The sequence below is a fragment of the Nycticebus coucang genome, chromosome 10 (assembly GCF_027406575.1).
Source record: "Nycticebus coucang isolate mNycCou1 chromosome 10, mNycCou1.pri, whole genome shotgun sequence".
In the NCBI taxonomy this organism is placed as follows: Eukaryota; Metazoa; Chordata; class Mammalia; order Primates; family Lorisidae; genus Nycticebus; species Nycticebus coucang.
The window spans coordinates 28646059-28672188 of NC_069789.1; the positions used below are offsets into that span (position 1 = coordinate 28646059).

General features: G+C 38.3%; 1 protein-coding gene across 1 annotated transcript in view; it reads left to right on the plus strand.

Moving 5' to 3' along the window:
• DNAH14 (dynein axonemal heavy chain 14) overlaps positions 1 to 26130 on the plus strand; it is an 862921-nt gene that overhangs the window by 679893 nt on the left and 156898 nt on the right. Inside the window, 3 exon segments of the mRNA XM_053607548.1 lie at positions 11204 to 11344; positions 12633 to 12848; positions 25641 to 25871. Coding sequence (XP_053463523.1) covers positions 11204 to 11344; positions 12633 to 12848; positions 25641 to 25871 — 588 coding nt within the window.

Genomic DNA, 26130 nt, shown 5'->3' on the forward strand with positions numbered 1-26130 from the left:
AAGCTAAGCTTTAAAATTGACAGAGAAGTCAAATCTTTTACTAATATGCAAACATTGAGGAAGTTTGCCACAACAAGACCAGCTCTACAGGAAATACTTAGATCTATTCTACACACTGACCACCCCAATAAACCACCAGCAAGGTAAACACCCAGAAACTAAAGGGCAAAACCTAGCTTCCACAATGTGCAAAAGATGAAACTAAGCAATAGACTTTCACAAAATAAGATGAATAGAATGACACACTTATCATTTATCTCAATAAATGTTAATGGCTTGAATTCCCAACTGAAGAGGCATAAACTAGCTAACTGGACAACAAGAAAAAAAACAAGACATTCATTTGTTGTCTATAGGAAAGGAAACACACCTAAATTCAAAGTACAAATTAAAACTCAGGGATAAGGAATGGAATACAATTTTTAGATAAATAGAATTCAGAAGAAAAGAGGGGTCACAATCTTATTTTCAGATACCAGAAGATTTTCAGCAACTAAAGTCAACAAAGACAAAGATGGACACTTCATATTAGTCAAGGGAAAAATACAACAGAGAGACATTTCAATTCTAAATATTTATGCACCCAACTTAAATGCTCCCAGATTCCTGAAACAGACCTTACTTAGTCTGAACAATATGATATCCCATAATACCATAACAGCAGGGGACTTTAACACTCCTCTTACAGAGCTGGACAGATCCTCTAAAAAGAAACTAAACAAAGATACAAGGGACTTAAATGTGATTCTAGTAACGAATGTACTTGATAGATATATATAAAACACTCCATCCTAAAGCTAAAGAATACATGTTCTTCTCATTGACCCATGGAACAGTCTCCAAAATTGATCATATCCTAGGACACAAAACAAACCTCAACAAAATCAAAAGAACTGAAATTTGACCTCGTATCTTCTTAACCACAAGGTATTAAAGGTGGAACACAACTCCAACAAAAATGTCTCCAAACAAAGGCATGGAACCTAAATAATCTTATGCTGAAGACAGTTGTTTGCAGGAATAGATAAAAGAGGAAATCATTAACTTCCTTGAGCATAACAACAGTGAAGACACAAGCTACCAAAACTGGTAGGATATAGCAAAAAGAGTCCTGAGAGGAAAATTTATGGCTTTAGATGCCTACATCTGAAAAACAGAAGGAGAGCACATTAACAAACTAACAAACCATCTTATGGAATTGGAAAAAGAAGAACAATCTAATCCTAAACTCAGCAGAAGAAAGAAAATAGCCAAAATTAAATCAGAGATTAATGACATTGAAAACAAAAGAATCATTCAGAAAATTAACAAAACAAAAAGTTGATTTTTGAAAAAATAAATAAAATAGATAAACTTTGGCCATACTAACTAGACACAGAAGAGTAAAATTTCTGGTAACCTCAAATCAAAACAATAAAGGAGAAATAACAACAGATGCCACAGAGATACAAGAGATTATCTCTGAATACAACAAGAAACTCTATGCTCAGAAATTTGACAATGTGAAGGAAATGGATTAATATTTAGAATCACACCATCTCCCTAGACTTAGCCAGGAAGAAATAGATCTCATGAACAGACCAATTTCAAGAACTGAGATCAAAGAAACAACAAAACATCTCCAAGCAAAACATGCCCTGGTCCAGATGGCTTCACACCAGAATACTATCAAACCTTCAAAGAAGAGTATATTCCCAACTGCAGAAATTATTCCAAAAACATTGAGGAGGAAAAAATCTACCCCAACACATTCTACAAAGCAAACATCACCCTGATACTAAAACCAGGAAAAGACCCAACTAAAAAGAACTTCAGACCAATTTCACTAATGAATATAAAGGCAAAAATTCTCAATAAAATACTAGCCAATAGACCACAGCTTCTCATTAAAAAAGTTATATATCATGATCAAGTGGGCTTCATCCCAGGGATGCAAGACTAGTTTAACATACACAAATAAATAAACATAATTCACTGTATCAACAGAAGCAAAAACAAGAATCTTATGATCCTCTCAATAGATGCAGAAAAAGCATTTGATAAAATTCAACATCCTTTTTTAATTAAAACTCTGAAGAATATAGGCATAGGTGGCACATTTCTTAAACTGATCAAAGGCATCTACAACAAATCCACATCTAACATTTTACAGAATGGAGTAAAACTGGAAGCTTTTCCACTTAGAATTCAAACTAGACAAGGTTTTTCTCTATCGTCACTACGATTCAACATAGTGCTGGAAGTTCTAGCCAATACAGTCAGGCAAGAGAAGGAAATAAAGGGCATCCAAATGGGAGCAGAGAAGGTCAAACTCTCCCTCTTTGCTGATAATATGATCTTATACTTAGAGAACCCCACAAACTCAACCATGAGACTCCTAGAAGTGATCAAAAAATACAGTAACGTCTCAGGATATAAAATCAAATGTCCACAAGTCAGTAGCCTTTGTATACACCAATAATAGCCATGATGGGAAGCTAATTAAAGACACAACTCCCTTTATAGTAGCTATAAAGAAAAACTAAATACCCCTATAAAGAAAATTACAAAACCATAAGAAAAGAAATATAGGGGAGAGACAAGATGGCGGACTGAAGCCAGCTTTCAACAGAGGCTCCCGTCCAGAAGGAGAGTTAAGGAACATGAATTTAGTAAGTATCCTGGTGGACTTGAGCCACACCAAGAGAGAAGGTTGAAGAACACACATCAACACCGCTGAGGCAAGCTGTGATCACAAGGACACAAACAAAAGGTACAAAATCCACCACCAAGCGGACGGGAGTCCCCCTCCCCCATGAGACCGGCTCAAGAGCCCCAGAATTAAACAAATGGGCAGAAATTAAAGGCCCTACCACTACACTCCACAGGAGAGACCTTCTAAAAACTGGACCTACCTCCCCTACTGGGGTGCCGTGGCGTTCTCTTGCCGGGCATAAAACTGAATAAAACTCTAGCTTCCCCGCTGAGCACCCAGCACTCCCCCCCACTCTCACTCGTCTGGAGGCCTGTCCCCTAGGAGTTCGGATCCTTGGGTGATTTCTCAAGGGGAGTGCACAGTGCCTAAGCTGCATCAGGTCAGCGCCGACTCTGAGACACGCGAGCGAGGAGAGGGCACTCTGCTGAGGGGGAGTCAAGCCTTGGCAGCACTTCCCTGAGGTGGGGTGCAGCAGCCCTCCCCGGGCAACAATACGGCCAGGCACAAAACTGAACAAAACTCTAGCTTTCCCGCTGAGCGCCCAGCACTCCCCACCACTCTCACTCAGGGTCTGGAGGCCTGTCCACCAGGAGTTCAGATCCTTGGGTGATTTCTCAAGGGGAGTGCACAGTGCCCAAGCTGCGTCAAGTCAGCGCCGACTCTGAGACATGCGAGCAAGGAGAGGGCACTCTGCTGAGGAGGAGTCAAGCCTTGGCGGCACTTCCCTGTGGTGCGGTGCAGCAGCCCTCCCTGGGCAACAATACGGCCGGGCACAAAACTGAACAAAACTCTAGCTTCCCTGCTGAGCACCCAGCACTCCCCACCACTCTCACTCAGGGTCTGGAGGCATGTCCCCCAGGAGTTCAGATCCTTGGGTGATTTCTCAAGGGGAGTGCACAGTGCCCGAGCTGCATCAGGTCAGCGCTGATTCTGACACACGTGAGCGAGGAGAGGGCACTCTGCTGAGGGGGAATCAAGCCTTGGCAGCACTTCCATGGGTGCAGTGCAGCAGCCCTCCCTGGGCAACAATATGGCTGGGCATAAAACTGAATGAAACTCTAGCTCCCCCCCCACTCCCACTCGGGGTCTGGGGGCCTGTCCCCTAAGAGTTCAGATTCTTGGGGGATCTCTCGAGGGGTGTGGACCCAGCATAAACTCCGGCCGCTCAGTGCTGACTCTGGGGTGTGAGACAGAGGAGAAAACGGTCGGCTGAGTGCCCACACAAGAGCGGCAGTTCCCTGGAGGCAGATCAACAGCCATTTTTTCTTTAACAGCAGAACGGCTCAATTCTGGTTATTCTGAGGCCACACCCCCTGTCTACCTGGGCAACCAGAGGAGGCCACCGGTGAGTGGGGGGATTTCCTGACACTGCTCACAAACCCGGGAAGCTTCCAGGGTGGGGCCGACCCAGAGAGGTGATTGGACACAAACCTCTAGCAGCAAAGAGGACACAAACCTCCAGCAGCAAAGACGTTTGAACTCAGAACAGCCCGCCTTCTGTAGGCGATTTCAGCAGGAACAGAGACAGAACCCCACAAAGTTGTCTGTTCTGTTCTGTTCTCTTAGCGGCATCAATCACGGATGGGGCTAAGCCTGAGTGAACACCTCCTTCCCATCACCTGCATCAAGCACTCAAAGATGTCAGGCCCCATCTCCTCCTGCTAGATAGTGGCAGACTGCGAGGGCCTGGCAGACTTCCTTGCGATTCAGGCAGGTGCAAACCCCTGGAGTGTCTGTTCACTGCGGGCAACTGGGTTAGCCATCTGCAGAGATACCAGTGACTGGGTCCGACAGAGGGGCAAAGTGGGGAAGGAGACGTCAAACTTCCCAGACTGCTCTGTTTGCTGGGTGGCACCTCCTGACTCCACGCTGCACTGGAGTGAGCCGTGTCAGAGGAGTCACCAGGCCCCTGTGATCCAGTTCCTAGAGATCTCTTGAACTCTCCCACCAGAGACAGATGCCAATTGAGACAGTTGATTTGGACCTTTTGAACTGGGCTAATAGACTGAGGATATTTCAGGCAGTGCCCTGGGTGTGCAGTTGTAGGAAGGTTTGATTCTCCTTTTCAAACTGGTGCCAGGGGAGGGCAGGCGGGGTGACTTAATTGCTGATTTTACCACACAGCCGAGACTTCATGCCAGAGTAGACGTTGCAATAGGATCAAACAGAAACCAGCTGAAAAAAAGACAAAAACACTTAGCCCCACCACACAAGACAGGGCCCCAGTTCCTCAGGCCACAACACTGTACGGGCCCTTGATAAAGCTCCAGGGGAAAAATCAAAGGGAGTAAAATAACCATGGGGCAGAATCAGCGGAAAAACTCTGGTAACATGAATAACCAGAATAGCTCAACCCCCCCAAGAAAAGATACGGCAGATGTGATTGAAGATCCCATTCATAAACAACTGGCTGAGATGTCAGAAATTGAATTCAGAATCTGGATTGCAGACAAGATTAATAAAATGGAATTAGGAATTCGAGAAATTCAAAAGTTGTCTCAAGAATTTAATGAATTTAAAGACAAAACCACCAAAGACTTAGACACACTGAAGCAAGAATTTACAGCCCTCAAAGATATGAAAAATACACTAGAATCCCTCAGCAACAGAATGGAGCAAGCAGAAGAAAGGATTTCTGACATTGAAGATAAAGTCTTCGAACACTCCCAATCTCTCAAAGAGGAAGAGAAATGGAGAGCAAAAACGGATCACTCACTCAGAGAACTCTCAGATAATTTGAAAAAAAGCAATATACAAATGATTGGGATTTCTGAGAATGATGAAGTGGCCTCGAAGGGCACAGAGGCCCTTCTGCATGAAATTATGAAAGAAAATTTTCCAGACATGCCTAGAGAATCTGAAATTCAGATAGCAGACAGCTTCAGAACCCCAGCACGATTCAGCCCCAATAAGTCATCCCCCAGACATATCATAATTAGCTTCACGAAAGTTAACATGAAACAGAAGATTCTCAAAACAGCCCAGTGAAAGAAAACTATTACGCACAAAGGAAAGAATATTAGAATAACTGCAGATCTCTCTGCTGAAATTTTTCAAGCCAGAAGAAGGTGGTCATCAACTTTTAATCTCCTAAAGCAAAATAACTTTCAACCCAGGACCTTGTATCCAGCTAAACTGAGTTTCATCTATGATGGAGAAATTAAATACTTCAATGACATTCATATGTTGAAAGAATTTGCCATAAGTAAACCAGCTCTTCAGGATATTCTCAGACCTATCCTCCACACTGACCAACCCAATCCTATACCACAAAAGTAAACTCACTCAGAAACTTCGGATCAAACTCCAATTCCCACACTGGCGAAAGGATTAAAAATGTCCACTGCACCTTTGAAAAACTCGATACCCAAAATTCCACCAGACTTATCAATACTCTCCATCAATGTGAATGGCTTAAACTGTCCTCTAAAGAGGCATAGGTTAGCTGACTGGATACAAAAACTCAAGCCAGATATTTGTTGCATACAAGAGTCACATCTCAACTTAAAAGACAAATACAGACTCAGGGTGAAAGGATGGTCATCCATATTTCAGGCAAATGGTAATCAGAAAAAAGCAGGTGTTGCAATTTTATTTGCAGATACAGTAGGCTTTAAACCATCAAAAGTAAGGAAGGACAAGAATGGTCACTTCATATTTGTTAAGGGTAATACTCAATATGATGAGATCTCAATTATTAATATCTATGCACCCAACCAGAATGTACCTCAATTTATAAGAGAAACTCTAACAGACATGAGTAACTTGATTTCCTCCAGCTCCATAATCGTTGGAGGTTTCAACACTCCCTTGGCAGTGTTGGATCGATCCTCCAGAAAGAAGCTGAGCAAAGAAATCTTAGATTTAAACATAACCATCCAGTATTTAGATTTAGCAGACATCTACAGAACATTTCATCCCAATAAAACTGAATACACATACTTCTCATCAGCCCACAGAACTTAGTCCAAAATTGATCACATTTTAGGTCACAAGTCTAACCTCAGTAAATTTAAAGGAATAGAAATTATTCCATGCATCTTCTCGGACCATCATGGAATAAAACTTGAATTGAGTAACAACAGGAATCTGCATACCCATACAAAAACATGGAAGTTAAATAACCTTATGCTGAATGATAGCTGGGTCAGAGATGAGATTAAGAAAGAAATCACCAACTTTTTGGAACAAAACGACAATGAAGACACAAACTATCAGAACCTCTGGGACACTGCAAAGGCAGTTCTAAGAGGGAAATTTATAGCACTGCAAGCCTTCCTCAAGAGAACAGAAAGAGAGGAAGTTAACAACTTAATGGGACATCTCACGCAACTGGAAAAGGAAGAACATTCCAACCCCAAACCCAGTAGAAGATAAGAAATAACCAAAATTAGAGCAGAATTAAATGAAATTGAAAACAAAAGAATAATACAACAGATCAATAAATCAAAAAGCTGGTTTTTTGAAAAGGTCAATAAAATAGATAAACCTCTGGCCAACCGAATCAGGAAGAAAAGAGTAAAATCTCTAATATCATCAATCAGAAACAACAAAGACGAAATAACCACAGACTCATCAGAAATCCAAAAAATCCTTAATGAATATTACAAGAAACTTTATTCTCAGAAATATGAAAATCTGAAGGAAATAGACCGATACTTGGAAGCACACCACCTTCCAAGACTTAACCAGAATCAAGTGGAAATGTTGAACAGACCCATATCAAGTTCAGAAATAGCATCAACTATACAAAACCTCCCTAAAAAGAAAAGCCCGGGACCAGATGGTTTCACGTCAGAATTCTACCAAACCTTTAAAGAGGAATTAGTACCTATATTACTCAACCTGTTCCAAAATGTAGAAAAAGAAGGAAGACTACCCAACACGTTCTATGAAGCAAACATCACCCTGATCCCCAAACCAGGAAAAGACCCAACAAGAAAAGAAAATTATAGACCAATATCACTAATGAATATAGATGCAAAAATATTCAACAAGATCCTAACAAACAGAATCCAGCAACACATCAAACAAATTATACATCATGACCAAGTTGGTTTTATACCAGGGTCTCAAGACTGGTTCAATATACGTAAATCTATAAATGTAATTCAGCACATAAACAAATTAAAAAACAAAGACCATATGATTCTCTCAATTGATGCAGAAAAAGCTTTTGATAATATCCAACATCCCTTCATGATCAGAACACTCAAGAAAATTGGTCTAGAAGGGACTTTTCTTAAACTGATAGAGGCTATCTACAGCAAACCCACAGCCAATATCATATTGAATGGAGTTAAATTGGAATCATTTCCACTCAGATCAGGAACCAGACAAGGCTGCCCATTGTCTCCATTGCTTTTCAACATTGTAATGGAAGTTTTAGCCACCGCAATTAGGGAAGAAAAGGCGATCAAGGGTATCCATATAGGGTCAGAAGAGATCAAACTCTCGCTCTTCGCAGATGATATGATTGTGTATCTGGAAAACACTAGGGACTCTACTACAAAACTCCTAGAAGTGATCAAGGAATACAGCAGCGTCTCAGGTTACAAAATCAACATTCATAAATCGGTAGCCTTTATATACACCAACAACAGTCAAATTGAAAAAGCAGTTAAGGACTCTATCCCATTCACAGTAGTGCCAAAGAAGATGAAATATTTGGGAATTTACCTAACAAAAGACGTGAAAGATCTCTATAAAGAGAACTATGAAACTCTAAGAAAAGAAATAGCTGAAAATGTTAACAAATGGAAAAACATACCATGCTCATGGCTAGGAAGAATCAACATCATCAAAATGTCCATACTACCCAAAGCAATATATAATTTCAACGCACTCCCTATTAAAGCTCCACTGTCATATTTTAAAGATCTTGAAAAAACATTACTTTGTTTTATATGGAATCAGAAAAAACCTCAAATAGCCAAGACATTACTCAGAAATAAAAAAAAACAGGAGGAATCACACTACCAGACCTCAGACTTTACTACAAATCGATAGTGATCAAAACAGCATGGTATTGGCACAAAAACAGAGAAGTAGATATCTGGAACAGAATAGAGAACCAAGAGATGAATCCAGCTACTTACCGCTATTTGATTTTTGACAAGCCAATTAAAAACATTCAGTGGGGAAAAGATTCCCTATTTAACAAATGGTGCTGGGTGAACTGGCTGGCAACCTGCAGAAGACTGAAATTGGACCCACACCTTTCGCCATTAACTAAGATAGACTCTCATTGGATTAAAGATTTAAACTTAAGACATGAAACTATAAAAATACTAGAGGAGAATGCAGGGAAAACCCTTGAAGAAATTGGTCTGGGTGAGTATTTCATGAGGAGAACCCCCCGGGCAATTGAAGCAGCTTCAAAAATACACTACTGGGACTTGATCAAACTAAAAAGCTTCTGCACAGCTACGAACACAGTAAGCAGAGCAAGCAGACAGCCCTCAGAATGGGAGAAGATATTTGCAGGGTATATCTCTGACAAAGGTTTAATAACCAGAATCCACAGAGAACTCAAACGCATCAGCAAGAAAAAAACAAGGGATCCCATCGCAGGCTGGGCAAGGGATTTGAAGAGAAACTTCTCTGAAGAAGACAGGCGCACGGCCTTCAGACATATGAAAAAATGCTCATCATCTTTACTCATCAGAGAAATGCAAATCAAAACTACTTTGAGATATCATCTAACTCCAATGAGACTAGCCTATATCACAAAATCTCAAGACCAGAGATGTTGGCGTGGATGCGGAGAAAAGGGAACACTTCTGCACTGCTGGTGGGAATGCAAATTAATACATTCCTTTTGGAAAGATATATGGAGAACACTCAGAGATCTAAAAATAGATCTGCCATTCAATCCTGTAATTCCTCTGCTGGGCATATACCCAGAAGACCAAAAATCACAACATAACAAAGATATTTGTACCAGAATGTTTATTGCAGCCCAATTCATAATAGCTAAGTCATGGAAAAAGCCCAAGTGCCCATCGATCCACGAATGGATTAATAAATTGTGGTATATGTATACCATGGAATACTATGCAGCCTTAAAGAAAGACGGAGACTTTACCTCTTTCATGTTTACATGGATGGAGCTGGAACATATTCTTCTTAGTAAAGTATCCCAAGAATGGAAGAAAAAGTACCCAATGTACACAGCCCTACTATGAAACTAATTTGGGACTCTCACATGAAAGCTATAACCCAGCTACAACTTAACAATAGGGGGAAGTGGGAATAGGGGCTGGGTAGAGGGAGGGGAATCGGTGGGATCACACCTGTGGTGCATATTACAGGGGTATTTGCGAAACTTGGTAAATGTAGAATGTAAATGTTTTGGCACCGTAACTGAGATAACGCCGGAAAGGCTATGTTAACCACTGTGATAAAAATGTGTCAAATGGTTTATGAAGTGAGTGTATGATGCCCCATAATCATATCATTGTATACAGTTATGATTTAATAAAAATAAATAAAAATAAATAAAAAAAAAGAAGAAATTATAAACCAAACTTTTGCCTGTACAATTAAACGTACTGTATATACCATGTTCAAATCTCTCTGCTAAACCCCATTTTTGAAGATTTTTAGGAGACATAAAAATAGTTCAAAAATAGAAATAACAATATAAAGGCTAATAAGACTATATGACAACAACTCTAAAGATGACATTTGGCAATATATAATTACTTCTCAAACAACTGTAATAAACAATATGTCAGTGTGGATTTGACAAGGCTGAGGCTTCATTATAGCTGGAAGTTGATCAGGACTTTAAATAACAGCTAGGGTTTACTTAAATTCCCTTTAAGGAAGGATCCATGTATTTAAAAAAAAAAAAATGCCAAATCCCAGAGACAAGGAAATTTAAGGAATATGTGGGAGATAGAAAATCAAGCAATTTGGCTAAGGAGTGATATAACTGGAGAAGAGTAATAAAGGAGATGAAACTGAGAAGGAAGGTTGGAGTCAAGAATGTGGGGGCATTTGTCGATAGCCAAAATTTTGGACTATATTCTTAATTATTTCCATAACAATACACCAAATATTTTGAGTATGAGTGTTATAAAGGTAAGTGACAATTTTTAAAAACATTTTATCAGCTATTCATGAAAATATGCTTTTCACTGACATCCTAAGGACGGTTTAGCAGTCATTTCCATCATACCAGCCTAACTTCAAAAACTCATGCTTTCCTTTGGTCCGCTCATTGTATCTGGGGTGAAAAACAATTTCAACCATCTTCTTAGAGAAATAACTCAAATATGATATGAAATTTTCTATGTGAAAAATAAATCAGAAATTGATAATCTTCAAATGCCTATAAGAAAGCCTATTGAAGAAGGAAGAAGCTTTTTTTAAAAATATGGACTTCAATATCAAGGAATCATTTTATTTCTACAATGTATATTTAATCCAGAAAGATTTTCCAGGATGTGAAAATGAAGGATGAAATGTCTTATTCTCAATAAAAAATTAATTGTCTTTCAGATTGAAGAACACTTGGTGTCTCTGCAAGCAGCCTTCAAAGATACTGTTAATGAAAAACACGTATTAGCAAATCGGAGAAAACTGGTCAACAGGCGCTTGCAGCATGCGTCAGTCTTATTAACTGTCCTCGAAGATGAGAAGGCATGACTTTCCTTAGGTTTTATGTGCTTCATTATTTTCTGTGGGGCTTGACAAACCTCAAGACATTATTTTCACTGCAGGCTACATCATATACTTTCTAAAACTATCTTACTCTCCAATTTCTAGGACAGTAGACAGTCCTATGGAGAGAAAATAAAGAAATCTTGTTCAAGTAGGCTTAAAATAAAGGTAACAGACTAAAAAGATCCTAGGTTATTTTCTCTTGTTCCTAGGACATCAGTACTCTTTTGTCTGATGAAGCCCAAAGTAAACTTCCAATGAATACATCATTAGTTTTCCTTTTCTAGCCCTGAAACGATCCAACCTGAATATATAAAACATGGGCAAACGAAACGGGAGGCAATTTCATTAGGGAGGAAAAAGAAAATTTTATTTTGGTCTACCAATCTTCTGACCCCTTTTATCTCATCTGTATTTTATTTTTCCTCTAATTCATCTGCCTCCTCTGCCCTTAAATCCATATTTAATATTGAATCCCTAGTTATTCTTAACTGGAGGAGGGATGTTACAAATTTCTCAATATAATTTCAATTTAGCTTAATATCTTAAATAAATACATGTCATAGAAGAGTGGGGAGAAGATTATGAAAGTGAAGGGAGATTATAGCCCTCAAAAGTTGATGGATGTCCCTGAGAGCCAAGTATATATACTGAGAGGCAGTGGCATATCACATTGTCTCAGATTTTAGCTTTCCAAAAGAGAGGGCTCTTGATCAATATGCTTTATTTGTTGACCAATCAAGCACATACATGATTGAAGAGAGAGGGTGAGAAGAGGTCAGATCCCAACTACATGCCTCAGAAGTTCTACAATCTTGAGCAAGTTGTTTAATTTCTCTAAACTTCAAATTTTTCTTCTTAAAATGAAGTCACTAGGATTTATTTAACAGGAAATTGAAAGTGTCAAATGAGATTTGTCTGGGAAATAGGTGAATATTCAATAAGTTTTATCTTTTATTATTATTGAACATAATATAATGAATTGATATTTTAAAAATTATCCTGCTTTATTACACAACAGATTTGAAATGGCTATTTTGTCTTAGCAAATATGACACTATTGACAAAGTCAATAAAAAGATTAATGTTCCTCTCAGAAAACAATTCATTTTTTAATAGTATCCATTAATTACCTTTATATAGCTACAGTTTGAGAATAATAATGGTAAGAGCAATAATGGGTGCAACTCAGAGACCATTACTTTTTAAAATATCTCATCATTATCATATTTTATATCAAATAATTCATTTTCATTTTAACATTTAGATTCGATGGCAAGAAACAATCAATCAAATAGACAACAAATTGGGAGGAATTGTGGGTGACATACTTGTTTCATCAGCATGCATTGTCTACAGTGGAGTTTTATCACCAGAATTTCGCCAGTTGATTGTGAATAAATGGGAGAAGCTTTGCAGTGAAAATGGCATTTCTTTGTCTCCCAACTTTTCTTTAATTGAAGTCATGGCAGAAAAATATGAGGTAGTAACATATTTCTATTATCCAGTTAAGTGGCTATTATTATTGATTTGGATTTTGGCTATGTGTAGTTTGGGGCTGGGATCTTTTCCTCAAATTTATTTTGATAATGAAAATACTACAGTTTGTTTCAAGGCCTTAAATTTTTTTATGTATAGTTGTAGTGCCTCAATTAATTCAATCTCTTTGTTTTTTATCCTCTGGGCAAAAATCACAAAATATCTTTTTACCCATTGCAATCTTACTACCTTATTCCAATGAATATAGGCAATTTCACTCCCTAAAGCCCTTTTCATTAATAAAATTGATGAACTGAATTGAACTACAGGAAGTAAGCTTAGACACAGCTGAAAATCTAGAGCTATGATTATTCATATAATTGTGTATTTATATAAATCCTCTGCTGATGTTTAAAGGATAAAAGAGAACTGCATGTACTTTTTTTTTTTTTTTTGAGACAGTCTCACTATATTGCCCTCAGTATAGTGCCATGGAGTCACAGCTCACAGCAACCTCAAACTCTTGGGCTTAAGTGATTCTCTTGCCTTAGCCTTCCAAGTAGCTGGGACTACAGGTGCTCACAACAATGCCCAGCTATTTTTTTGTTGCAGTTGTTTAGATGACCTAGACCGGGTTCGAACCCACCACCCTCAGTGTATGTGGCTGGCAGTGTAACCACTGTGCTACGGGCGCCAAGTCTGCATGTACTTTTTTTAATATTAAGAGAATAATTTTAGATTATTTTCCCCGCTGATATCTACTTAAATTGATTATCCAACCCTTAAGAAGGATTGAAAGTACATATACCACAATTTATTAATCCATTTGTGGATCGATGGGCACTTGGGCTTTTTCCATGACTTAGCAATTATGAATTGGGCTGCAATATTCTGGTACAAATATCTTTGTTATGGTGTGATTTTTGGTCTTCTGGGTATATCCCCGAAAGTAAAAAATGGGAGATTTATCATAGATTACAAAAACAGAAGGACATAATAGACTTCAAGACAAAAAATGATAACTAGAATAAAATAAGCTCACTATAGTGTAAGAATTGCTTTAATTCTCCAAGAAAATGTTAATAATTCTAAACTTGCATCTAATAACATGATCTCAACTAATATAAAGAAAACATTAAGTGAACTATGAGGAAAAATAGACAAATCTACAATCATGAAAGATTTTAACACTGTTCTTTCTGGAATTCTTAGAACAAGCACATAAAAAGCAGTAAGAACAGAGAAGATTTGAATATAATCAACAAATTTACTTAATGGGAAAATATATAACACTGTAGCCTACACCTGCAGTTTGCATAATCTATGCAAGCACATATAGTACACTGACAACATTGACCATCCAATGGGCCAAAAATGTAGGTTCAGAAACTCTCAAAGGACTGAAATCATAACAAAGCATGTTACCTGACCAAAAGGCAATTAAGCTGGAAGTCAATAAAAGATAGTGAAAAATTACCATTTTTGTAAATTAGGAATTATGTTCCTATGCTAATCATAAGTCAAAGAAGAAATAACAATTGAAAATAATGATGCACTTGTGGAAAGTTTTTCCTTTGAGGTATGTGGCAAAAGAATGTTCACTATCTCCCTAGCTTTACACTACAGATCCTAGATAATACAGTGAGGAAAGGGAAAAAAGGATATCGGTTTCTGGAATTAAAATCCAATTGTAGAGAGAGAGAGAGAAGATGGCTAACTAAGACAGCTTTCACCAGAGGTTCCTGTCCAGAGGGAGAGAAACTGGGCAGAAGTGGACTCAGTGAAGCTGAAGGTGGGGAGCTGAGCATAGATAGAAGATAGGTGCACATCGTCTCTGCTGAGATAAGCTGCTACTCCAAGAAAGGGGATCCAAGGAAACAAATTCCAGGATCAAAGCCCATCACCAACAGGATGGGAGAAACCTCCTCCAAGCTAGAGGCCCATTGTGGGCTCTCTGCAAGTAAATGGGGAACAAAGACTTCTTACTTTACCCCATGGGAGAGAGCCGTAAAACTCCAGTCCTCCTTCTCCAGGCAGGTCCCACCTGTGAGCCTAGGCATCATCCTGCCTGGCATAAAAGTGATCAAATATTTTCCCTACAATTCTAATCACACAGTCCACTCTCCCCCCACCCGCTACCCCCACACCTTGCCTAGAGGTCTGAATGTCTGGCTCCTGCAGAACCCAGAGTGTTAGGTGAATTCATCAAGAGGCCCAGGCATTGTGTGAGCCACTGGATAGCAGCGCAGAAACAGTGACTCATGTGGAATCAGGGGGCACAGGGAGAGAAAGGTGTGCATTAACCGTGCACAGTAGGGGCAAAAGGCACTGATGGTCATCTTCTGACTTTAGTGGGCAAACTTTCCTGACTCTCTTACTCACTGGAGGGGACCAGGCTCCAGCCCCGTGGGTTTGCCAGACAGACTGTCTGTAAATTCCTACTGTCTGTCCTTTTGAGAACCTTTGAACTCTCCCTCATGAGCAGTGATTGTACTTCCTGGGACAAACTGATTAGAACTTTTGAACAGGATTGTCCATCCAGAGATCCTCTGAGGTTGAGCAGTGGTTGTTTTATAGTGGAGAGGGACAGATTCTCCTCCTCCACCTGTCACCGGTGGAGAGTGGGGTGCCTCAAGTGTCTGTATCCTTTCACAGCTGAAAATCTAGCCTAATACCTTTAATCATTGGGATTGGGGAGAGGCTGGCTGACTTCAAGACAGAGCCAACTTGCATAATCAAGCCAGTCATCAGAGTCTCTGGCAGTGGCTCTGAAAGGGAACTTTGTAAGGCTGTAAGGGAAAAGCCACAATCGCAAGCCCCAGCTCATTGCTAAAGGGCTGGTCAACTTCAGTTCTTGGGACTCCCAATCCTACCAGTTTCAATTGCAGAATTGCAGAAAATACTCATGGGAACCAGTGGAAGGACTCTGGCAACATGAATAATCAGAGTAGATCAACTCCCCCAAGGAATGACGAAGATACAATAGAAGATGCCATTCAGAGACAAATAGCTGAAATGTCAGAAATAGAATTTAGAATATGGATGGCAATCAAAATGAATGGAATGAGGAAAAGATAGAAATGGAAACCCAAAGAATTGTTCACATGTTGTTTCAAGAAATTAATGAATTCAAAGGCAAAATCACTAAGGATATAGACATATGAGAAAAGATATAGCAGAGTTTAAGGAAGTGAAAAGTTATTCAAGGAGCTCCACTGAATGGAGTCTATAAGTGATAGAGTTGAGCAGGCAGAAGAAAAGATCTCAGAAATTGAAGACAAGCCTTTTCAACAATTTCAAGTGTTCAAAGGAGAAAAATGGAAAACAAGAACAGAACACTCCCTGAGAGAGTTGTGGGATCATTCCAAAAGGTTAAACATCTGAATTATAGAGATTCCTAAAGGATAAGAGGATGGTCCTAAAGGCACAGAAGCTCTACTCCAACATACTATGGAGGAGAATTTCCCAAGCATTGCAAGAGATTCAGAAATTGAGATAGTAGATAGTTTCAGAACCCTAGCATGACTCACTCCAAATTGAGCATCTCCTAGACACTATAATTAATTTTGCCAAAGTTAATATGAAGGAGAAAATTCTGCAAGCATCCAGACATAAGAAAAGCATTGTCTACAAAGGGAGAAATATTAGAATGACTGCAAACCTCTCAGCCAAAAACTTTCAAGCCAGAAGAGGATGATCATTGACCTTTAATCTCCTAAAACAAAACAACTTTCAGCCTCAGAACCTATACCCAGCTAAACTGAGTTTCATTTGTGATGGAGAAATAAAATACTTTACTCACATACACATGTTGAGGAAATTTACTATAACTAAACCAGCTGGCCAGGATATTCTCAGACCCATTTTCCATAATGACCAGCACAACAGTCTACCACCAAAGTAAACTCACTCAGAATTTATTGAACAAAACATAACTTCCATGATAGTGAAAGGATTAAAAATATGCACTGGAACTTCAAAAAACAAAACAGCCAAAACACTACTATACCTATCAATTCTCTCAATTAATGTGAATTGTTTACATTGTCCTCTAAAAGGCATACTTTGGCTGACTGGATAAACAAATTCAGACCAGATATCTGATGCATACAAGAATCTCATCTTACCTTAAAGGATAAAAATAGACTCAGGGTGAAGGGATGCACATCTATAATACAGGCAAATGAAAATCAAAAAAAAGCAGGGGTTGCAATTTTATTTGCAGATACAATTGGCTTTAAACCAACAAAGATAAAGAAACATAAGGATAGTCACTACATATTTGTCAAGGGAAACACTGAACATGAAGAGATTTTGATAATTAACATTTATGCACCCTATCAGAATGCTCATCAATTTATAAAGCAAACCCTAATGGAGCCCATCGATCCACGAATGGACTAATAAATTGTGGTATATGTACACCATGGAATATTATGCAGCCTTAAAGAAAGATGGAGACTTTACCTCTTTCACGTTTACATGGATTGGAGGTGGAACATATTCTTCTTAGTAAAGTATCTCAAGAATGGAAGGAAAAGTATCCAATGTACTCAGCCTACTATGAAACTAATTTAGGGCTTTCACATGAAAGCTATAACCCAGTTACAACCTAAGAAGAGGGGAAAGGGAGAAAGGGAGGGGAGGGAGGGGGGATGTGGGCAGAGAGGGAGGGATTTGTGGGATTACACCTGCAGTGCATCTTACAAGGGTACATGTGAAACTTAGTAAATGTGGAATGTAAATGTCTTAGCACAATAACTAAGAAAATGCCAGGAAGGCTATGTTAACCAGTGTGATGAAAATGTGTCAAACGGTCTATGAAACTAGTGTATGGTGCCCCATGATCACATTAATGTACACAGCTATGATTTAATAAAAAAAATAAAATAAATAAAAAATAAAAACTCTAATGGAGATGAACAACTTGATATCTTCCTGAACTATAATAGTTGGAGATTTTTAGCACCCCTTTGACAGTTTGGATATATCCTCCAAGAAGAAACTAAACAAAAAAATATTATACTTAAACCTGACCCTAGAACAAATGGACTTACCAGAATTCTACAGAACCTGTCATCCTAATAAAACTGAATATACATTCTTCACATCAGCCCATGGATCATCCTCCAAAATTGATCATAACTTAGGACACAAGTCTAAAAATAGGGTGGCACCTGTGGCTCAGTGAGTAGGGCGCCAGCCCCATATGTCGAGGGTGGTGGGTTCAAACCCAGCCCCGGCCAAACTGCAACAAAAAAGTAGCCAGGTGTTGTGGTGGGCACCTGTAGTCCCAGCTGCTTGGGAGGCTGAGGCAAGAGAATCATGTAAGCCCAAGAGTTAGAGGTTGCTGTGAGCCATGTGACCTCATGGCACTCTATCCAAGGGCGGTAGAGTGAGACTCTGTCTCTACAAAAAAAAAAAATTTTTTTAAATAGAAATTATTCCTTATATCTTCTCAGACCATCATGAAATAAAAATTGAACTCAACAGCAACAGAAATCTTCATTCTTAAACAAAGTCATGGAAGCTAAATAACCTTAAACTGAATTACAGTGGGGTTGAAGTTGAGATTAAAAAGGAAATCACCAGACTTTTGGAACAAAATGATAAAGAAGACACAAACTATCAAACCTGTGGGATACTGTAAAGGCAAATTCTAAGAGGGAAATTTATAGCATTAGAAGCCTTCATTAAGAAAAAAGAGAGGCTCAGAGCCGGCAGCACAGAGGTTACAGTGTCAGCCACATGCACCAAGGCTGGTGGGTTCAAGCCTGGCCAGGGCCACCTAACAAACAATGACAATGGCAACAAAAAAAAAATAGCTGGGCCTTGTGATGGGTGTCTGTAGTCCCAGCTACTGGGGAGGCTGAGTCAAGAGAATTTCTTAAGCCCAAGACTTTGAGGTTGCTGTGAGCTGTGATGCCATAGCACTCTACTGAGGGCCACATAGTGAGACTCTGTCTCAAAAAAAAGGAAAGAAAGAGGCCAGGCATGGTGGCTCTTGAATTGAGAGCACTCTGGGAGGCCAAGGCAGACGGATTTCCTGAGCTCACAGGTTTGAGACCGCCCTGAGCTACAGCAAGACACCATCTTTAAAAATAGCCAGGCATTGTGGCAGGTGCCCACAGTCCCAGCTACTTGGGAAGCTGAGGCAATAGGATCTCTTGAGCCCAAGAGTCTGAGGTTACTGTGAGCTATGGTTGACAAAAAAAAAAAAAGAAAGAAAGAAAGAAAAGAAAACAGCAAGAAAGTCAACAACCTAATGGACCATCTCAAGCAACTGGAAAAGGAAGAACAATCCAACTCCAAACCCAGCAGAAGAAAAGAAATGGCCAAATTTAGAGTAGAATTAAATGAAATTGAAAACAAAAGAATCATTCAGAAGATCAGTGAAACAAAAAGTTGGTTCTTTGAAAAGATTAATAAAATTAATAAACCTTTGGCTAGACTAACCAGAAACAGAAAAGAAAATGTCTAATTGTGTACTGGTGAGAGAACAGACCTCTTGCAACCCAGGACCGGAAGGGAGAGTTGACCTGAGTGGAAATGGTGGGAACTAGAGAAATAAAGCCATGAAAGACAGGGAAAGGCAAAGAAAGATAGCTGACAGATAGGATGGTGTTCAGAGGACTGACACAGCTGATAGCTGCAGCCAGCACCTGAACTGTGGAAACAGATTTATTTATACATTTCTTAACAAGGTTTTTAAATCTTAACACATGGGGTAGAGATCAACCTTAAAAGGGAAAAACTGTGTACTTGCCAATAACAAGGAAAGTATGCATGAGCTCCGTGACTTCTGGCAGGTGGAAAGAATGTTGTTAAAGGAGGAGAAGTGGCTGGGGGTCATGCTCTCAGCATTTCCCAGGTTGCAGGGACCCTTGCCACCCACAGCGCACTCCCCACATCTAGTAATGTCAATCAGAAATGGTAAAGGGTAAATAAAAGATACCACAGAAATTCAAAAAAATCCTCAATGACTACAAAAAGCTCTATTCTCAGAAATATGAATATGTGGAGGAAATGGGCAAATACCTGGAAGTATGCCATCTTCATAAACTCACCAGAAAGAATTAGAAATTTTGAATATACCTATGTCAAGAACTGAAATACCATCAGCTATACAAAAATCTCTCAAAAAAGAAAAGCCCAGGAACAGTTTCACAGCAGAATACTACCAAACCTTCAAAGAGGAACTACTACCTATTACATAACCTTTTCCAAAACATACAAAAGGAAGGAATCCTCCCCAACACATTCTATGAAGAAAATATCACCTTGATCCCCAAACCAGGAAAGGACCCAAAAAAGGAAAGAAAAACTGTACACCAATATCATTAATGAATATCAATGCAAAAATATTCAATAAGATCCTAGCGAACAGAATCCAATGACACAGCAAAAAACTTATACACCAGCTCAGTGCCTGCATTACAGTGGTTAAGGTGCCAGCCTCATACACCAAGACTGATGGATTTGAATCCAGCCTGGGCCAGCTAAACAACAATGACAACTACAACAAAAAATAGCCAAGCATTGTGGTGGGCTCCTATAGTCCCAGCTACTTGGGAGGCTGAGGCAAGACAATCACTTGAGCCCAAGAGTTTGAGGTTTCTGTGAGCTGTGACGCCACAGCACCCTACAAAGGGCAACATAGTTAGACTCTGTCTCAAAAATAAATAAATAAATAAAACTTACACACCATGATCAAGTTGGTTTTATCCCGGGGTTATAAAGTTAATTCAACATATGTAAGTCTATAAATATAACACATCGCATAAATAAAATAAAAAACAAAGACCTTATGATTCTATCAATTGCTGCAGATAGGCTTTTGATAATATTCAGAATTCTTTTATGATTAGAATACTTCAGAAAATAGGCATAGAAGGGACATTTCTTAAACTGATAGAGGCCATCTACAGCAAACCCATAGTCAGTCTCATGGAGACTAGAGTAAAATTCAAAACATTACCACTCAGATGTGGAACTAGACAAGGATGCCCATTGTTGCCACTGTTATTCAACATAGTACTAGAAGTCTGTGACATGATCTTATACTGGAAAACCCCAGGGATTCAACTACAAAACTCTTAGAAGTGATCAAGTAATATAGCAGTGTCTCGGGATACAAAATCAATACTTAAAAATCTGTAGCTTTTATGTATACCAACAATAGTCAAGCCAAGAATATAATCAAGGACTCTATTCCTTTTACAGTAGTGCCAAAGAAGATGAAATACCTGGGGATATATCTAACAAAGGATGTGAGAGATCTCTATAATGACAATTATGAAACCCTGAGAAAAGAAATATCTGAAGATGTTAACAAATGGAAAAACACACCATGCTCATTGCTGGGAAGAATCAACATTGTTAAAATGTCCATACTGGCTTGGCACCCATAGCTCAGTGGTTAGGGTGCCAGCCACATGCTCCAGGGCTGGTGGATTCAACTCCAGCCTGAGCCTGCTGAACAAACAACAACAACAAAAAAAAAAATAGCCTTGCACTGTAGTCCTAGCTACAAGGGAGGCAGAGGTTAGAGAATCACTTGAGCCCAAGAGTTTGAGGTTGCTGTGATCTGTGATGCCATAGCATTCTACTGAGGGTGACATACTGAGACTCTCTCCAAAACAAACAAACAAAAAAAAAAGCTCCATACTACCCAATCTACAGTTTTAATTCAATCCCCATCAAAGCACCAATTTCATACTTTAAAGAACTTGAAAAAATAATACTTCATTTTATATGGAATCAGGAAAAAAAGCCCAAATAATCAATACAATAATTAGAAATAAGAACAAAACTGGAAACATCACACTACCAGACTTCAGGTTATGCTACAAATCTATAGTGATCAAAACAGCATGATTACTTATACAAAAATAGAGATGTAGGTATATGAAATAGAATAGAGAATCTAGAGATGAATCCAGTCATGTACTGTCATTTGATCTTTGGTAAGTCTAACAAAAACATTCTTTGGGGAAAAGATTCCTTATTTAACACATGGTACTGGGAGAACTAGCTAGCAACCTATAGAAGACCAAAACTGAACCTACACCTCTCTCCACTAATAAAAATTGATTCTCACGGGCAGTGCCTGTGGCTCAAAAGAGTAGGGTGCTGGCCCCACATACTGGAGGTGGTGGGTTCAAAGCCAGCCCTGGCCCCCCCCCCCCCGCCCACACACACAAAAAGATGAGCATTTTTTCATGTGTTTGTTTGGCCATTTGTCTGTCATCTTCAGATAAGTTTCTGAAGGCTCATCATTTTTAATCAACAGAGAAATGTAAATCAAAACCACTTTGGCATATCACCTAATCCCGGTAAGAATAGCCCACTACCAAACCCCAAAACTGTAGGTGCTGGCATGGATGTGGATGGAGAGAAGGGAATACTTCTACAGTGCTAGTGGGATTGCAAACTAATACAACCTTTATGGAAAGAAGTTATGGAGGGTCCTTAAGGAATCAAAAGTTGGCCTTCCATTTGATCCCACAATTCCATTACTAGGTATTTACCCAGAAGAACAAAAATCATTTTACCACATAGACATTTGCACCAGAATGTTTATTGCAACCCAAATCATAATTTCCAAGTAATGGAAGCAACCCAAATGCCCATCAATCCATGAATGGATTAACTAATTGTGGTATACATACACCATGGAATAGTATGCAGCCATAAAAGAGGATGGAGACTTTACATCTTTTATGTTTACATGGATGGAGTTGGAACATATCCTTCTTAGTAAAATATCTCAAGAATGGAAAAAAAAAATCCAATGTACTCAATAATTGAACCAATATATAAATACTTACAGATTCATACAAATGATAAAAAACAAATATAGTCTACCAAAAGAGGTGAGAGGGTTATTGGTAAGAGGAGGGCATTTGGTGACATCTCACCTCATGTGCACAATGAAAGGGTACACTTCAAAATAACTAAGAGAAAACTATAAATGTCTTATCACAAAAAATAAATAAGTGAGGTTATGGTTATGTTAATCAGTTTGATTTACACGTTCCATATTGTACCCCATAAATGTATATAGTTATATTTTAATTAAAAAAGGAAGATACTTGGGGAGAGATATAGAAAATGGACTCTGCATGCACACTAAACTAACAATGCCTCTAAAACTAATAATTATAGCAAAAAAGTCTTCACATTAAAATTCTGCTTTTTCCCCATGTTTTACACAATTACAAAAGAACAAAAATAAGAGCCCTAAAATCTTGATTTTTTTTCTTTTTTTTTTTTTTTTAGTTTCCTCTAAATTTACTGACTGGTGGAACTTTTTATACAATAAAATCTTTGAACTGAAAAAATAAATAAAACACAATTGCACTTTTCAATACAAACAACAGTGTACAGTGTTTTAAATACAATTTATCAGAGCATAAAAATTAATCAAGCACAAGATGTGCAAAACTTATTCTGTAACAAAACTATAAGTAACAGATAAATTTTAAGGAATGTAAATAAATAAAGAGTTACATCAAATTCATTACTTGGAAGACCCAATATCCTAAGTTGCCAATTCTTTCTAAATTGATCTATAGATCCAGTGAAATCCCAATCAATATCCCAAACAGGGTGTGTGTGTTTGTGTGTGTGTGCGTATACTTGTGTGTGTATGCATGTGCATGTAACTTGACAAGCTAATTCTAAAAGGTGTAATAAAAGGCAAAGAGCCAAAATGTCCAAGACAATGCCAATAAAGTTGTGGGAGGGGACTTAATAATCAAATATCAAGATTTAATTTAAACCGACAGTAATTGGGAGAGCAGTATTGTTTGTCCATGTAAATACTACTGTAAGGAAAAACAACTACACTGATGGAGCAGAATCGAAAGCCCAGAAACAATCCCAACCATACAAAGACATTTGATTTATGACAAAAAAAAAAAAAACTTGACCATTACTTCCCGCCACATACAAAAATTCAAATGCAGTTGGATTATGGACCTAAATGTGAAAGGCAAATTAATAAAGCATACATTAGGAGAAAATTATGGATGCTTGTAGATTAAGAAAACAGATTTCTTAAACAAGACTAACCACAAAGAAAAAATTGATAAATGTAATTACATCAAAATTTAAACCTTCTGTTCATCAAGATGCCACTGACAAGAAGACAAATAGAAGAGGATATTTATAATACATCTATTCAACAAAGGACCCACCCAGAGTATCTCTAGGTGAGTAAGCAAAAGACATACAACCCAGTAGATAAATTGGCAAGAGCCTTGAATAAGCATCTTACAAAAGAGAATATCTGAATAGCCAATAAACATATCCAGGTGCTTAACCTTGTTAAAGGGATCATTGCCAGAATGTAAATAAAACTCAAAATGAAATACCAAAACACAATTGCCAGATAGACTAAAATGGAAAAGACTGACAATATCAAGTATTAACAAGGATTTTGAGTAACAGAGACTCTCAGAATTGCTGGTAAGAATAAAAAACGCTACTATCACCTTAGAAAACTGATATTAGGTGCTAATATTAAAAATATATATACCTTATGACCCAACATTCCACTCTTAGTTTTTTACCCAGAAGAAATATGTACAAAATGGGATCAATAGCCATATAAAAGGATGTTCATTATAGCATTATTCACAACAGCCAAAAACTCGAAACAATCCAAGTGCCCTCAATAGAAGAATGAATAAGTAAATCTTGATATATTCATAAAGTGAAATGCTCTACAGCAATGAGAATGAATAAACACTACCCAGCAAATGGATGAAGTCAAATACAAGATAAGATTTAAGATTCCATTTATGTACAGTTTAAAATAGGCAAAACTAAACGATATTTTTTAGAAATACTTCCTAAAGGTAAAATAAAGAAATTTTTTAGAAATAATTTTCTATAAATACTTTATTTTATAAATAATTTTTTAGAAATACTTCCTAAAGATAAAATAAAGAAAAGCATTAAAGTCGAGAGAATGATTCATTTTTGAAAAAAGAAACTCTGCTTATTGGGCTCAGGTGTATTTCTCTCACCACATTGCCATTTATTTCTGTCCTCTTTGCATCTAATCAAATGCAATCTACAGTCCAGCCAACAGGGATACTTGTACTTTTCAGGATTCTTCATTATCATCTTGCCAATTTTCTTTTGTATGTTGAATTCCAGAGCATGCAATTCTTCATAGACTTAAAAAACAAAACCTTGTTCCTCAGTTCCAAAACTGGAAAGTATCTTTGGCTTCTCTCAGAGAAACTCTTGCTGCATTTTGCTGGAAAGTCTCCTGGTGTCCTATTCCTTCTCTTACCTCTATGGGCCATCTTGGCCTTTTTCTCACAACCTGTTGCTTACTGCCATGAAATAGGAATGGCAGGAAAAGAGAAGTGGTGTAAAGAGTGAAAAGCTTTTCAGGTTTGACGTCAGCTTCTAAGTCAAATTATAGCTCTTCCTCTTATACTGAGAGTATGACTATCTGCAGGTACCCAACCTCCTTTAGCCTCAGTCCCCCAACTGAGAAACAAGAATTGTCATAGTAATTTCACTAGATAATGCACATTTGGTGGATGGTAGGTGCAATATAAAGTAAGTATTATTATATTTTTATAATTCACTATTATTTCAGGCTTCATAGATGCAAATACTTTTTATTGTTGGGGATTCATTGAGGGTCCAAAGAGCCAGGTCACATTGATTGCATTTGTTAGATAAAGACCCTCTCATGGGCTATGATCCTGTAAGATGCTAAAGATGTGAAGAAGTTTATGAAATAGTGAAAGTCCTTATGGTTTCATTCCAGATCGGCCGATGGCATAATCAAGGGCTGCCTCTTGGTCAGCATTCAACAGAGAATGCCATCTTCATCATGAATAGCCAGCGGTGGCCACTGGTGATTGACCCACATAAGCAAGCATACAACTGGATCCGTCAGATGGTAGGACCAACGCTGCAGGAGCTCTCCATTGAGGATAGCAATTACACAAAAAAAATTGAAAATGCTATGAAAATAGGAGGAAGTATCCTCTTACAGGTATTTGGGCAGTGTGGGTTAATCCCTTATTTTTATATGTTTATGCAGCTGACAACTATTTTGTATGCACTGAGCATAAAGACTACAAGTTTTAAATGACAGGTAACTATCAGGAAAAAATAATGCAATATACATGCATATATACGTACATACAGTGAGTTTTCAATGTTTAATTCTGTTAGAACTGTCTTTCACTGGAGTCCCAATATTTGGTAAGATTTAAATTTTTTGAATGCTGTCTTTTCAGCCAATTGGTTTT